This window comes from Xyrauchen texanus, chromosome 47 (assembly GCF_025860055.1).
Source record: "Xyrauchen texanus isolate HMW12.3.18 chromosome 47, RBS_HiC_50CHRs, whole genome shotgun sequence".
NCBI lineage: Eukaryota > Metazoa > Chordata > Actinopteri > Cypriniformes > Catostomidae > Xyrauchen > Xyrauchen texanus.
The window spans coordinates 9,574,330-9,591,018 of NC_068322.1; the positions used below are offsets into that span (position 1 = coordinate 9,574,330).

Below are 16,689 nucleotides of genomic sequence, written 5' to 3' on the forward strand. Positions count from 1 at the left end.
TGGAAACCTTAACCCCCTAACCCTAAAAACTAAGGTTAAATATAACACCATAAATAATTATTTTACGAAAAAAAAAGAAAAAAAAGATGTATCAAAAAAGTGTCTGGATGTCAGCCAAACATCACTTCAGTCTATTACGATGGACTTCAAAGGATGAACTGATGCCAACTCCAACCATTAGACATTGGATACATTATATGCCATTGCCTGAACCTTGGACTTAGGATAGATCTCACCGAAATTACCGGCCAGTTGAACTGCGGATCACCTAAATTATCTTTGCCTTTATCACTTCAGTCTATTGATGGACTACACTCATATAATGGAATACATAGTCTTTCAATTATTTTCCAACAAAAGCCTTCATCAGCCAATTAACAATGACAACTGCATCTATGTGAACTTCTGCAGTTATTCCAGGATGAACTTCAAAGACATTAGTCATTAATCTTACAGTTTACACAAAATATTTGTTTAAACACTGACCCTTAACACTTACTTAGTTTAACAATTGTAAACCATGACTTGCACTATACATAAGTAATATTGGCATTATATTCATGATGTTAGCCAGAGGGGAACTGGCCCACACAGTGAGCCTAACAAAAAAAAAAAATTCTCCATTAATCAACATCTTATGGAGTTTTGTGTTCCTTGCAACAGTCACCTTCTGCTTGCTCACTGGGGTTCTAAATACAATTATTATTTAATTACCTATTTTTAAACACAATTCACAATCGTATTTTATCAAACGACACATTGATGACTCTAAGACTTTATAGATATTACATTTTCATTTTCTGTTAATGCTGATCTTCTGTAAAGCTGCTTTGAATGATGTGTGTTGCGAAAAGTGCAATATAAATAAAAATGACTTGACTTGACTTGACTTTGATGTCAAGTCATATTCTTCAGCTGTCTAAAGTTGTAATATTTTTTACTTTAAAGTTACAAGTATTTTATCTGTAGGTTGATGGCAAAAAGTTAATATTAAAACAGATGCAAACACTTTAATTGGTAGCTACCATCCAAGAATTATTGAAATGATTGATAAGTATTTATTGAAAACATTGAGTGTATTTTTATTGAAAGTATAGAACGGTTGAGTCCTGATAAAATGTAATAAACATTATTACACTAAAAAATCAAGGCTAATCTTGACTAATCATCTGATCAATATTTTACAATGTAAAAGACAAAAACTATTCAGTAGTATATATTTATATATTTTTAATAATAAAGCAATGATTACTTTGTGTATATGCTCTTATTTGAGATACAGTGGATTAATAATGTACAACCTTGTAATGAGGTCACTGCAACACTCTTGACTTCTCATATTCAATGCAATTTGAATATGTTCAAATATTCATAGTTTTACACTATGAATATTTTAATGATTCTATTACTGTTGGGGAATATTTATTTTTCTTACGCCGAAGGAAATCAGGTAGATTTTTAGAAGTATGTGAGTTATGAGGGAAAATGTAAACATTATACAATTGCCTCTGGTCTCCCCAAATAAATATATTATTAAAAGACGACTTCTAAAAATCATAAATGTTTTACATTATGTATTTAAAGATGCGCAGTTCTGCTGTTTATGAGTATAAAGGTGCATTTTTAACTGTAAAGGTAACAAATTCTAAAGTGTTATACTTTGAGATTTACCTTTGTGAGGAAGTGAAGAGCAGCACTTTATGGGCATAAAAGGGTTTTCCTTCCACCAGAAATGTCACATCAGACATCTCTTTATTGTTGAGAAAGTGGGGATCTGAAGGACAAAACACATCGCATCTTATCCACACAACAGTTATTACACAAACTACTTAATGATTTAGAAGGTTGTCCCATGCAGTGGTGTAGCCCAGAGTGGGCTGGGATTTCCACCCAAATTAGACACAGGCCCACCTAGAATGTTAGAGATTATTTTTTTTACTTCAAATATCTATTTATATAATAGTAAAAAATAAAAAATAAACAAAAAAAGAATGTGCCAGTTCACTTTTGTTAAGGAAAATCTGGTAAATAAATAAATTGGCCAAAAACATAACCCACCCAAAAGTAATTTACTGGCTACGCCCTTGGTACCATGTCTTGTGTTTGAAAGGTTGTCATGATGACTATTAGAAAGTCAGAGAGCATGTAAACGATGTCTATTTTGCAGTCCATTGCATGCAATACCTCGTCTAAAGCCTAGATGGCGCAAGCGTTCCTCCAACACTTTATGAGCCCTAATTCAATTTGAACTGCAATCGAAAATTCATTTATTGCACTTTTCTCTGCTTAGAGTGAAACTATTTGGGGAAGATCAGTGTAAAATGCTGAATCAACTTGGGATTTATATAAACCCAGAATTAATTGGTGAGATGATGTTGATAAATGCAGTAGTTCGATCACTGCACTGAGCTGCCTTAGTCAATACACTAGACAGACTTTCAGGGCACACAAGGACAAGTGTCAGGCATTGCTCAATATGGTAATTGTTAATAATGGAAGAAGCTGAGCAGAGCTGGTGTAAGTTTTGAAGATGAACTTAAAGTCAATGTGAAACTGCGTTCACAACCTATTTATTTCTGTAATGTGACCTTAAACATGATATTCAACTAAAATAAATGCAGGGTGGATTTTGATTTCATCCATCAAGAATTAATTCGATTGTGGAAAGTGGCAGTTCCAAACAAGAATGGAGTCTGAATGCAAGTTTGCAAAAATACAGTCAAGATAAATAGCGTTTGACTACTGGTTAACATTATCCAATAGCATGCATGACCTAGGTGACATCAGTGGAAAAGGATGGTCATTTCAGTGGAAGAGCAAAACAATTAAAATGTACAAAGGCTAATGAGCACAAATGAATCATTCACAATAAGGACAGAAAGATGAAATTGGAAAGTAAATAGAATCCATATTAATATCATGTTGACTACAGCTGATGTACTCACCCAGACGAGATGTTTGCTTCTTTTTAATTTCTGTTAGTTTGGGGATCGGGAAAGGCCCATAGCACTGGGTAAAGATCACTGACAGCTGCTGGCTGATCACTTCGTTCTGCAGATCACACACACAGGGTGTAACTAGACCCTAAATTCTGTTTTCTAAAAGTAAAGTGCATTCAAGCCTACGGTAAAGCCAACACACACCACTTATGACGAGCTGTAATTAGACGTTTTATCATGTTAATTACAGAGAGAGCTGAACCTGGTGTGGCTGATGTTGATTGACTGTTTGCTCAGAGTCATGGACTGCAGCACAGTGATAACAACAACGCAAAGACTTATGAGGGTCATTCAATTCTTAAGTGTTGCAAAATCATTTAAAGGTAAATTGACAGTAAAAATAAAACACTTCAATATTAGAGATAGCAATACAGAGGGACTCTCAGAGAAATTTGCATTAAAGTGCTAGATCACCCAAAAGTGAAACTTTAGTCATCATTTACTCACCCTCATGTTGTTCCATTGCTTTTTTTTGTTCATGGAACAATAAAGGAGATATTAGGTAAAGTGTTAGCCTCAGTCAGCATTCACTTTCACTGCATCTTTTTTTCCATACACTAAAAGTGAATGGTGTTTTGTTTTCCACATCATATGAGTTTGGAAGAATATAACAGGTGACTGAACAATGACAGAATTTTTGGGTGAACTGTCCCTTTAAGAGTCCTCTACATAATGCATGATTTCTTATGTGATGTAATAAAGAATTGTGAATGCACCTTGCTGGCTCGGAGGATCTGGAACATGAGAGGCAGTCCATGTGTGATAAGTTCCTCTGTGTACTCATCTTCTTTAATGCAGCTGAAGTCCTTCAGCAGGCCCTGGATCAGAGGTCGCCGCTGCTGTACAAAGCATGTACGCAGAGACTCGAGCCATGTGTGCAGGGTCCAGGGCACGCCTGCATATGCAATCAATTCATCAATTAATCCACTGTATGTGACACTTCAAAATCGATCTTTCCATCTGCCTACTGTATAACTGAATGCATGTATAATGTATGTATGTTGAAACTAAATACTCAGTGTCAGTGCTGTTCCAAGAAGTGAATAGATATTGTGATCGCTGCATGACAGAACTGAGGCAGGCTGTAAATGTCTATAACCCTGTTTTCACCTGGTATTGAAATTAGTTTGGGCGATCTGATCACAAGTGGACAATGCTAAATGCAGGTGTAAATGGTCTCTAAAACGTTTTGTAATTTGATAATACAGAGGTTGTCAAAAACGTATGTGCTCCACCACTACTGATCCGTGTTGTGATCTTGCAGTCTAAATGAATGCAATGAGATAATAAAAGACAGTGTATCATACAAAAATGACAAGAAAACATTGAGATGTCCTCCTGGTCTGGAGACAAAAACACAACAGTAGACCTTCGTCTCGAAATCTGAATATGATAACAAGAGATGCAGTTGAAATGCATGATACTACCAGGTGTAAACAGCCATACTGTCATCTCGGCTGATCACTTGTGATTGGATCACCTGAGACGGATCTTAATACCAGGTATAAATAGGTCCTGTGGTAAGCGTGCAGTGTTTTTACTAACCCAGGCTGCGGATGTCTATGGTAATGTCCACATGGCCGTGCTCGGCACTGTGGTACATGGCCTCGCGGAGGGCCCTTAGTTTGGCCTTGCCTGTCCGGAGGGTGGCCTCTGACTGTGGCACTCTCCTCTCTCCTGGCTCAGAGCCTTCGGCTAGGATCTCTTCCAGTGACAGCACATCCCCCTTGTCCTTTTCCACTTGGGACAGAAGCTTCCGGAACACGTTCCTGCAGCAGCACATGCATGTTATCAATTCACTCAGGTATTTACAGTACATTCATTAAACAAATAGTTCACCCAAACATGAAAATTATGTCATTTTTTTACTCGCCCTCATGTTGTTTCAAACCTGTATGCTGTTCCAAGAAGATTTTTGAAGAAGTTTCATGTAGCTCTTTTCCATAAAACAACAGTTCATAGTGACCACGTCTTTTAAGCTCCAAAAAGGACATTAAAAGATAGTTCACCAAAAAAGAAAATTCTCTCATCGTTTACTCACCTTCATGCCATTCCAGATCTGTCTGACTTTCTTTCTTCAGCAGAACACAAACAAAGATTTTTAGAAGAACATATCAGCACATCTGTAGGTCCTCACAATGCAAGTGAATAGCAATGAGACCTTTGTAAATTTTGACCTTTTGCTCCAAAAATCACATAAAGGAAACATAAAAGTAATCCATATATTCAGAAGTGATATAATAGGTGTAGGTGTGAAACAGAACAATATTTCTTACTGGACTTAAATTTTGATCTGTTTCTCAATCACACCTATTATGATGCTTCTGAAGGTATGGATTTAACCACTGGTGTCATTATGGATTACTTCTACGTTTCCTTTATGTGATTTCTGAAGCTACAAAGGTCTGATCACCATTCACATGCATTTTATGGACCTACAGAGCTTAAATATTTTTCTAAAATCTTTTTTTGTGTTCTGCTGAAGAAAGAAAGTCATACACATCTGGGATGGCATGAGGGTGAGTAAATGAAGATACATTTTTATTTTTGGGTGAGCTATCACTTTAAACACCATAAAACCACCATAAATTATCTCAGCGCAGACATGAATAGGATTACAGAGCTTCGGCAGAGCGGGTGATTATCAATGAATAAAAACTTATATTTCAGTCTGTTTCTAACTCAAATAATTTGTCTTCCTTCAGACAACATGGAGCAGAGTGCACGAGTCATTGACTACTTTTATGGTGCTTTATGAGTTTTTTGTAGGAAAGGAGCTGTGAAGATAGTTAAAAATTCTCCTTTTGTGTTCCACAAAATTTTCATTTTTGGGTGAACTGTCCCTTTAAGCCAGGGTTGACTGTGAGAGCACAAAATTCTGAGAAAGACAGATTGTTTTACATAGCCATGAAGATTACTTGCTTGCATCATTTTTCTATCAGCGGATATTGATGAGCAAAAAGTGTTTTAAACAGCTTATCTGTGAAACACCCAGAGCGCATTTGTGTTTATGACTTTCATCTATCAATGCATTAAAATATTTTTTCTGTAAAATTTTATCACAAGTTCTCAGGCTTGTGTGTTTGCGTGAAGACATTTTACTTAATAAAAAGTACCAGTGCTCTCAACAACCAGTATAATCTGCATTAACAACAAATCATCACTGTATACACGTCGACAAACATCTCAGGAACTTGATGCCCAACAAAACATTCTGTTCTGGCTCTGACCTCGATACGTCTCCCATTCAGACGTCGTTTATAACGGATTGCCTTAATATCATAGAGGTGGGCGAGTTGGCCGTCTAGCATTCTGGATTCTCATTCACTTGCATGCACTGTGAATTTCAATGAGCTTCCATTATGCAGTGCTGGGCATAGGTGAGATTGAATGAGTGAGCACCCAGTCACCCATACAGTTCAACAGCTATGGATAGTGACGGGGTGGAGTTATGGCATTAAACTACACACACGTTTGTGCCCAGAAACACCAGCTAAGCTTTTTATGCCTGGTTTTATGAGGTCAGATCTGATATATTAAGTTCTTGCAGTCAGGATGATGTATGACTAAACAGGAATAATGATGCGTGGTGACAAATGTGTCAATGTAGTAATGAAAGTTTGGTTCCCTGTTGAGCTTGTGGGTAATGTGCTGTCTCTAACATATGTGAGTAATCACTGTTGCTATGGAGTCAGTGGTTGTGTATTACCGGTACCTGTGTCCGTGTGCTGCTGCCAAGCTGTACGAGTTCATTTCGCCCAGCGGGCCAGAGGAAATCCCATTACGGTAAGTGGTGCCAATCAATGGGTCTGCTCCTCTTTCCAAAAGCAGACTGACCAGTTCAAAGTTGCCTGTTAAAACCAAAACGGCAATTAACATTTAATTAATTTAGCAGATGCTTTTATACAAAGCAACTTACAATGCCTTCAAGGTTGTTACGACCCCAGTAGTCATTTTGAGTATTACTATTTTGACAAATTACAGGTGGTTCCATCCTATCAAACATCCCCACTCCTGATTAGAGCAGCCTCTGGATGCAGCTGGTTTTTAAAAGGTGCTTAATCAAGTTCAATCTAGTTCAATATCACACATTCAGATTTGCCACAGTATCAAATCACCCAAGAACCAATGAAATTTGTGCACAGTTTCTTCTGCTCCGCCCTTAGATGGAGTCAGGTGCACTCACTGACTTTCAGGTGCGCTTGATGAACAAGACATTCTTGTGTACATGCCAGATTTGAATAAGTGAAGAGGAAGATTTTCAGTGAATTAAGATTAAAATTTTGAATGGTTCCTCACATAATGTTGTCAAATGGATTTAGAAGACATGTAAAACAGTGCAGCAGTGATATAGATGACTTATGGTGATTTGATGTCCTTTTGGAGCTTTACAGTCACAGTCACGATCCTCTCATCCCTTATCCTTGTGTTTCATTATAATGCAAAGCTCCATTTTTTTTATTTTTTAAACTTGACTTGAAAAAGTTGAACAAACTTAACATGGTAAACACTTTATCTATATGTGTGTTCCCTGGTATAGTGAATCAATAACCTTGGTGTTGGTAGTGACATGTTCTACCAGTTTAGCTACAAAAGTATCTAAAAAGTATCCGCTGGCCAAATTGATTCCCTACACAGAACTCTGTGATAGTCAGTGCAAAAGTTTCAGCGTGAGGTGATCGTCTGTGTTCCGCGACAGCTGTCGGGACCTTGAATAACATATAATGTGCAAGTAAGAAGCGGTACTGTATCCGACAGACAAGCAGGCCATTCCCAGATTGATTTGCTAATGTAAATTAGCAGGCTGTCCTGTGCACATCCACACGGGTGTAATGAGGAGAAAGTGTTTCCACATTAGAAGAAAAAGCCTGCAGATGCTAACACAGGGGTGTAATTGACCAAACATTCAACAAATGAGGCAGAATCAATAAGCCCTGATGAGTTTTGCATCTGATGAGGCTCAAACAATCCCATTTACAACCATTTCTATTGCGTCACATGGTCTTACGGCTAAATCTTCTTCTAGACATTTCTGTTCAATCAGATCAGCTTGTTTTTGCTTAATTTATTTTCTACTAGGCTGCATGAAATTATAACTTTTTTGTGCATGCCACCTCTTTTTGTCACACTAAGAAAGTGTCCATTATCACCTGACTGAAACCTGAATTATCCAATTCTTATAGGGCTTGTATGCTAAGTGGGCTAGACAGGTAATTTCAATATTATGCTGACAAACACGTGGCAAATGTAAATGAATATCACTAAGGTCAATTCATATTCATAGCATTGCCACTGCTGAGATTATGAAATCTCATTTGGCAGTGGTTTCCATACATAATTTTACCACGTGGACTTGTCATATTCACACTGGGGACTTAATAAAAAAACTGGTGTCGCTAAGGCTCATTAGCAAGTTTGCAAAGGGCTCTTGAGAATGCTGCCACCATGACAGTCTCTGTATAATACAATTAGAGCTCTGGAACCAGTCTGGGGCACAAAAGTATAATGTGATCATCGTCTGCAAGGACTATTTTGCCACATTTTCAAGATGCACAAATGAACCAGAATGGAACCATTAAAAAACGGGCCCTCTGTGTATAGTGCAAAATCAAAAGTTGTTTGGCTTAAAAATGTTCAAAATCTGAACACATTCTGTTTATTTCTAAGTTTGAATGAGATATTCAGTCCATTTCAACATGGACTCTTGCACCACAATGAATATAAATAAGATTTCTGTTCACTGATAAAGTTCAGTGCTTTTAGTAAGTCATTTACTGTGTTGGTGAGGGTTTTCCTTTTACCTGCCGCAGATGCCAGCTGTAATGGAGTCTCTGTGTAATTCTCCATGCCATCCTGAATCCCTCCCTCTACAGTTGCTCGAGCATCGAGAAGAAGCTGCCCGGTAAGGTGAAAAGTAGAAGATTAGCATTATGAAACGCACACAGAACTATAATTGGGGATTTAACTTTAATATTACCAGGGAATTGGTAAATACAAATGCTGAATTTGCATTAAATTATTCTACCCCTGGTAAACATTTCCTAATAGTAAAACATCTTTATGGTAATCTGTTCATAAATAATTTCACTTGATGCATTAAGTGGAGAAAACGTGAAGGGGGAAAAAGCATTACAAAAAGAAGCAAATGGCTGCAGTGTTTGGGACATTATTCATACAGGAACACAACACAAGAAGATGGATTTTAATGATAATACATCTCCTGCTGGGGATGTGGGCTTCTGGGAGATTAAGCACTAGGGTTGGGCGATGTCCTCTAAATTGGCAGTTGACGATGTTGACAGTAAAACATCCCGATGGACGATGATATCGTCCGTGGGGTGGGGCGGGGGGGATTATATAATTTCATATAATTTTCAAAAATTATATGAAAAATTATAATTTTGTTATTTTACTAACCCAACTAATGACTCGTCGGCGCTTTATCAGTAGATTGTACGACACATGAAGCATTTTTTTTTTTTAGCTTTCACTTAAGAAGAGTTGTGCACTTTTTATTTTAATATATCTCTTTACATAAATACTATTTTCCACTTAAAAACTATAATTTCGTTATTTTACTCACTGATGAGCAAAAGGTCGAGGCAGAAATGACCATGTACCTGCAGGAAATGGCCATTGATGGGGAAGAGGACCCGCTGACTTGGTGGAAAACGAACGATAAAAGGTTTCCGCTCATGGCAAGATTAGCTCGGAAATATCTGTGCATATGTGCTACCAATACTCCATCAGAGCTGGTCTTCAGCACAGCGGGTAGTGTAGTTACTCCAATCCGCAGCTTATTAAAACCAGATAAAGTGAATATGTTGGTATTTCTGGCCAGAAACATGGAAATTTAAACATGGTCTATGGTGAAAGATATTAGACTTCTTTACGCATTTTTCGCCATCCGCTGTGGAGCTATTCGATTTTGCATATTATTTTTTAAACGTTCATTTGTGTAGTTCATATGACCACTTTACAATATTTCAATAACATAATTTATTTTGTAGCCTGTGCTGAAGTTAATTGTGCTGCTAATTATACATATGAAATGTTAATGCCGAGTTTCGGTCTGAGTGTTGTTCCCGTTTTCTAGTTCTTTATTTGTTGTTCTTCTATGTTTTAATAAATGTGTGTTATTCATATTCACCTTGTTTCTTTCATTTGATTTGACATTATGGATTTATGGCCAAGGAAATTTTTCTTTAAAAGTATTAACCAGACAAAAGTTATTTGACGTTCGCTGGTCTGGGTTTATCTTAAACTGCCGCTTCAGTGTATACAAGAGCTATGTGACAATGAGCAAGATTTTCTGAGACACTACAACTACTAATAATTAATTAATAAAGGCTATTTTCTTGTAGCCTACAACATAAAATATTTTAATCTAAATGTACAGTGTAAGACATGTAAAAAAATGACAAGAAGCTAACAATGTCAAGATCAATATTTGTGTAGCCTGCCTGACACGGTATTTTCACAGACTAACACGTCACGTCTCTGGCATATACTACAGTATTTAAAATAGCATATATGCATTAGTTATATTCTCAATTTAATTTACAGAGCAATCCCTGCAAAGTTTTTAGGTTAACTATAGAAGAGACTATGATTAGTGAGTCACACTAGCAAGACTCGCAAAAGGGGACGTGGCATCACGATGGTGGCTCTACATCGTGATGTTGGTCAGCCATCACGATGGACGATGATATCGTCCATCGGCACAACCCTATTAAGCACCCCAAGAAATATCACCTAGCCTATCCATTTTCCTGGAAGAGCAACAGTATATAAGTGGACCTTATTAGGTCATCAGTCCAACATTTCTATTTGTGGAAGGTTATTTAGAATTAAAATAAGACTTTATTCCACTTTGGAATAAAACTTTGAATACAACAAACTGCCCTCTGACAAACCCTTTCTCCATCTTCCTTGACACTTTTGGCCTTTCCTGATATAATTAAAAGGATAATTGGATTATTCCCTCTATTTTACACATGAACATTCAAGTTCCACTTGGGCAGTCCCATCCAGGCCACAAACGTTTAACAGGGGGTAACATCAAACTGTTTCTTTTGCCATTATTATTATGATAACATCAGGGAAAAGTGCAAAGGTGGAAAGTGCAAAGGTGGAAGGCATCGAATCATTCACAGCGTCACTACCTGAACGACAGGGACGTGTCCGTGAGACACGGCGAATGTGAGTGGCGTCCCCTGCCTGCTGTCGGGATAAACTGAGGGGTGCTTGTGTAGTGAGCTGGGCACCTGGGAAGTCATATAGGTGAAGTTCAGGGAGAGAAAAATTCAGCCATTATATACCAGAACGCGAAATTGCAGGAGCACGAGAAAGAAAAAAGGGGAAGGTATGAGTGAGTGAGTGAATAAGTAGAAAACTGGAAAGTTCTTCCACCGTTTGGCTCTTTTGTTAATTCAAGTTAAAAACAGGAGAAAAAGTATGTGCTTGTTTTGTTATTCCATCCAGCCCACATTAATCAATAACTAGAGTTTACATTTGTTTACTCTCCTATGGACAACTCCTACATGCCCTTCTTGCTTTGGTCCAAATCCTGACCATAAAGAGTTTGAAGTGTTAGGATCTAGTTCACGCTTTCATAGCAGTTAAAGACAGACAGCAGGAAAGACAGTTGGCAGCGAGTTCCAACGCTAGAGGAGTAAGTGAGCAGTGACTCAAATGCAAAGCACCAAACATGAAAAAAGTAGGCTTGTCTGGCATTAATGCTTACAACTGTGCTGCATAAAAAGTTGAGTCGATGGTAAATTATGCAAGTATCTGTGAATGTCTAGGCAAACATGACCTTTTGGAACAGACTGCTGAGATTAGGGTTAAACAATTGACAGTGTAAATCTGACTAGGAAGCACTGTGTGTCTGCTCACTCGATAATGGACTTTGACTAGTCCTAAGCAATTTTTAAAACAAGTTAACGTTAAAATTTTGGTGCTTTGTGTCCAAGTCAACGACTCCATGTAAAGAAGTACTTCAAGATTCAAAAGAAGAATACACACAAGGTAAAAATGCACAATATCACATCATGCTGTGACTAATATATTGAGGTGAATGTCTATTTGAGAACCATTATATTTTTGTGAGTAACTCTTTACAATATGGTTAGAGTTACTCACAAAAATATAATGGTTCTCAAATAGATATTCACCTCAATATATTAGTCACAGCATGATGTGATATTGTGCATTTTTACTTTTACAGCATTAATTAATCTTGGTTAATGTTAATTTCAATATATACTTACATGTTGCCAGTAAGTTCATGCATTATGAAAAATAGCTTGAAAAATAGCATTTTTATAGGTAAGTTATCATCAACCAAGATTTATAAATTATGTAAAGATTTTGTTATTTGTTAGTTTATGACACTTTATGCATTTACTAATGTTAATGAATAGAACTTTACAGTATTGTAAAGCCAAAAAAACATAATTTTCAAGACAATTTAACACATTTCACAAACAAATTCTCATTACTGTAATATGAAAAATAGATTGTGAAGAAACAAATTGCTATGTATTTATACATCATAGAAGTATTCTGTTGCTGCCTTTCATTTATGCTGATTTTATAAAAAAATTTTAATTGAATTGAATTTGTGTCATGAGAATTACTATTGAAAATAGGGGGGCTTCACATGAAATGAGCACAAAGTGATCATCTGTGTTCTGCAACTGCTTTCGGGTCCTTGAATAACGTATAACGTGCGAGTAAGGGCAGCCGGTGGACTTTCTGGTGCCCTCCTAGTGTAAGATGGTGCCTCCCTAAGGAGTTGATGCCCTACGCAGACTGTGTAGTCTGCTTATAAGGAGCGGCGGTACTGCCTGTGTGTAATCGGTGCATATTATGGGTGTGTATAGCGTATTAGCACATTAGTGCCATGATTGCAACAGGTAAACATTACAAATGACACATTATCTAGAAGTGCACATAATTTGTTTTAAAGTAGTAAAGTAGTAAAAACATCTTCTTTTACTGATCTTGTGTGAATTCTACTCATAGAATGAGGCCTGAAGTCATTGATAACACATTTGTAACATTAGTTGATGTTCTACATGTAGTCTTGAGCATCATCATATTTAAATGCCCCTCTAAAAATGCTATGAAATGCGCCACACCTCCTACCAGCGGTGTGGCCGGAGTCTGAATGTTCGCAAACAGCATGTCGTTGCTCAGATGTTTCAAACATCTTTTTGGCTCTGAGCAAAGAACGAAGAAGCCCTTTGGCATTAGTGTGCCTGACCCTTAATGGCATTTTCTACATGCAAAATAACCACTATTTCGCTCTACACAAGAGTTGGTAGTAACCTTAGTTTCTGCGAAACTTGCAAGATTAAACCCAACTATTTCCATTGGTAGCAAAAAATACAGGGTGCCTCAGCTCATTAATTCAGTAGTCACAGCCCTGATCAGGGAATCAGCCATTTCTAGGGCTTAATTGCACAAACATTCCAGTGCACTGAAAAGTTTGCTACCTAAAAGTTCCCAGAATGCACTGTAAAATCCAGGGAGCATTATTGCTTCTGACAGCATCATTTATACAATGATGTTGTTGATTGTGTTTTATTGAGCAGTCTAGCATATCACAGGTCTGTTGATTCAGTGGTTGGATACCCTTGCCAGCGCCCAAATTCATGTTCAGGATACACTGATTCACGATTCACGCACTCACACTCTTGTGAAAGTTTCCGCAGAATGATGGTTACCTTATAGCCATTGGCCATAACAAATGCATGCAAAAAGCATAGTGAAGAAGACAAAACGATGCGCTACAGTTCCTTAAATATTGCCCAAGCATAACACACTTCCATGCTGCACAAGATGCTTTGTAACTCTTCACAAATAAATACTGACCTCGCTGTTAATGTCTGCTCCAGCATCCAGCAGCATTTGCACCATGGCCTCGTCCCCACGTACGCATGCATACATGAGAGGGGTCATGCCCTGGGGAACACACAAACAACACCAAAACACACCAAAAAAATTTGCTTTCTGTTGAACAGCACAAGTTTTAGTGTTGTGCTATCTATACTGCTGCACTAGTTGTGGGTTATTGGGCAGAAAGTCCTTAAAAATAATAGCTTTTTTTAGCCTTTGAATGTTTTTAAGCCTCCATTTAAATGGAGTGGAACAGTAATCTTTATGATGATGCTCTATTAAAGTGCCTTAAACAGAAAACAATACAGACTCTAGACCATCAAATCCAGTGCATAAATACACATAATGGCAGTTACATTTAAATTAGTTAGTTTTTGAAAAGTCTATAAACAACATGCACCATTAATACCTCGATAGTTGCGGGAAAAATTACGTCTGTGAGCCCTTGGATTTACCTGGATTTCTGCATACAACATTTTCATACAATTTGGTCTCATCTTCTGAATGGAGTCATTTAGATTGAGACTGAGATGCTTTACATGACCTCAAGAGAGCAATTCACAACAAATATCTCATGAATATGGTTGAATTGAAACACCATCCATCCATCCATCCATCGTCAACCGCTTATCCTGTGTACAGGGTCGCGGGGGGCTGGAGCCTATCCCAGCTAACATTGGGCGAAAGGCGGGGGACACCCTGGACAGGTCGCCAGTCCATCGCAGGGTGAATTGAAACACTTTTGTAAAAAATAATGGTGCAACGTTCCTCCTGACTGTTACTACCCAATTACAGGAAACGTTTGGTGGATGTTGTGGCTGCCAAAAGAAGGTCAATCAGTTATTAAATTCAAGGATTATCATATTTTGTTTACTTGTTGTGTTGTATACCTAAATCTAGAGCTAAATACACTGCAAACAACTTCCACAATGAAGATGGAAATTCATTTCTCAGAGTAGCCCTACTTCAACATTTCTCCTCAGGGCTCCACTTAAAGTCATGAGTACCATATTTACTAGCATGATGTTGTGAATTTTGGAGGAGCACTTTCAGAGCAAGATGGATCTGCTCTCAAATGACTCCCAGCTGGATTTCAACAATTTCCCCTTTCATCACTTTTCCCCCATTCTTACGGTTTTGCCTCGAAGTCGCTTCAATTTTACATGTTAGTTTAATCCACTTTGTCAGCGCCGGCATGTCGCTGTCATTCTTTGCATAGACTGGCTGTGGTATTCAAGACAGAATGGGACAATAACACGCACTCCATGCTGGATACAGATGACTTTATTTGATTTATAATACGAGAGTCATGACTACTGTCTCGATGAATGATTACTACACAGATCAACTCAGATTTAAAGGCTTTTCCTTATGTAAAGGTCATGCAGCTCTCTTCTTTAATTCTCTTAGCCTCTAGATGTCTCTCTGGTTATCTGTCTTCACACACAGAGTTATAATATTATAGGTAACTGACTGCACAATTTGTCTTTTGAAGTGACATACTGCAGAAATGTAATTAGGAGATCTGTGAATATCTAATGTAAGAGACCATTCATTAAAAAGCCATTCATTAAAACCAGATGTAGGGGAAGTCACACTATTTTTGTATCACACTACATTTTGTTAATTATTTTCATTTCTATCTGACTAACATGGATACTGTGATGTAAAGCATTACCGTCAGGGCAAAAGGTGCTGTATCAACAGAAATAAAAAGATTTTGGTTCCCCTTTTGTCACTCACTCGACATTGTGTCGATATAGTGACACTAGGGGTCTCTCTTGAGAGCCTTGGTTACATCTTATCTTTGAGAAAAGGCTAATAGAATTGGTGAACAAAATTTGCATGCCCCTTCCACGGACATACGGGTATAAAAAAGAGGGAAGCGTAGGGCTGGACTGAAACCCTCCGTTCTCCCCTCAGCCCTCCTTGAGATTCCTTGAGCTATGTGGCTCCTCAGCTAAAAACCTGTCTGAACAGACACACGCTTCCCTCCTTTTATACCCATATGTCCGGGGGTGGGACATGACAATTCTGTTTGCCAATTCTCATTGGCCTTTTCTCAAAGATAAGAGGTAACCGAGGCTCTCAAGAGAGACCCCTAGTGTCACTACATCGACACAACGTCTCGTTCCCTCCATCAGGAGATGTTTGTTTTGATAAGAAATAAGGGCGCTCCTGATTAAAGTCAACATGAAATCAAAACTGACCCTATTTACTATCTTAATACACATTCCCAGTCTGTGAGCGACAAATCAATGCACTCTATTTGAAATATTCAGAAAAAATATATGTTATTCTTATTTTTTTCTTCATTAAATTGTGTTAACGTTCTCTTTCCTTATTCGCTGATGTCACCAAGCCCTCTTATATTTTAAGCCCCTCCCCTCCAAACACCTGTCATAACAACTTTTCACAATCAATTACTGATAGATAAAATCAAGTCAAGTACAGTTTTTTTCTAATGCAATATATCCTGTTTAACTTGAAAATATCACAATCGAGGAGTAAAATTGCCAATTTAGCAATTTCATTTTTTCTTGAATAATGTTGAATTTAATTTATTGCAATGATGCTAGATTTTATTTTTTTTCATCTAACAAATTCTCATTAACAATAAACACCTCTGTAAAAAGATATTACAATTTAGGCCTAAATGGTATGCAAATGTTATACAATGTCAAATTGTGTGTGTGTGTGTGTGTGTGTGTGTGTGTGTGTGTGTGTGTGTGTGTGTGTGTGTGTGTGTGTGGTTGGTTTACAAGGACATTTTGTTCGGTTACAA

At 37.6% G+C, this 16,689-nt stretch overlaps 1 protein-coding gene across 2 annotated transcripts in view; it reads right to left on the minus strand.

Moving 5' to 3' along the window:
- The window catches only part of LOC127638744 (ankyrin repeat and BTB/POZ domain-containing protein 3-A-like), a 168,419-nt gene that overhangs the window by 5,807 nt on the left and 145,923 nt on the right, over nucleotides 1–16,689 (minus strand). Inside the window, exons 6-13 of one of the 2 annotated variants that reach the window (XM_052120459.1) lie at nucleotides 13,881–13,970; nucleotides 11,165–11,266; nucleotides 8,801–8,894; nucleotides 6,715–6,850; nucleotides 4,545–4,768; nucleotides 3,716–3,894; nucleotides 2,946–3,051; nucleotides 1,672–1,774 (exon numbers count right to left, since the gene is read on the minus strand). In XM_052120459.1, the coding sequence (XP_051976419.1) occupies nucleotides 1,672–1,774; nucleotides 2,946–3,051; nucleotides 3,716–3,894; nucleotides 4,545–4,768; nucleotides 6,715–6,850; nucleotides 8,801–8,894; nucleotides 11,165–11,266; nucleotides 13,881–13,970 (1,034 nt within the window). The remainder of the gene's footprint in view (nucleotides 1–1,671; nucleotides 1,775–2,945; nucleotides 3,052–3,715; nucleotides 3,895–4,544; nucleotides 4,769–6,714; nucleotides 6,851–8,800; nucleotides 8,895–11,164; nucleotides 11,267–13,880; nucleotides 13,971–16,689) is intronic. The other variant, XM_052120460.1, reaches the window with a different exon arrangement.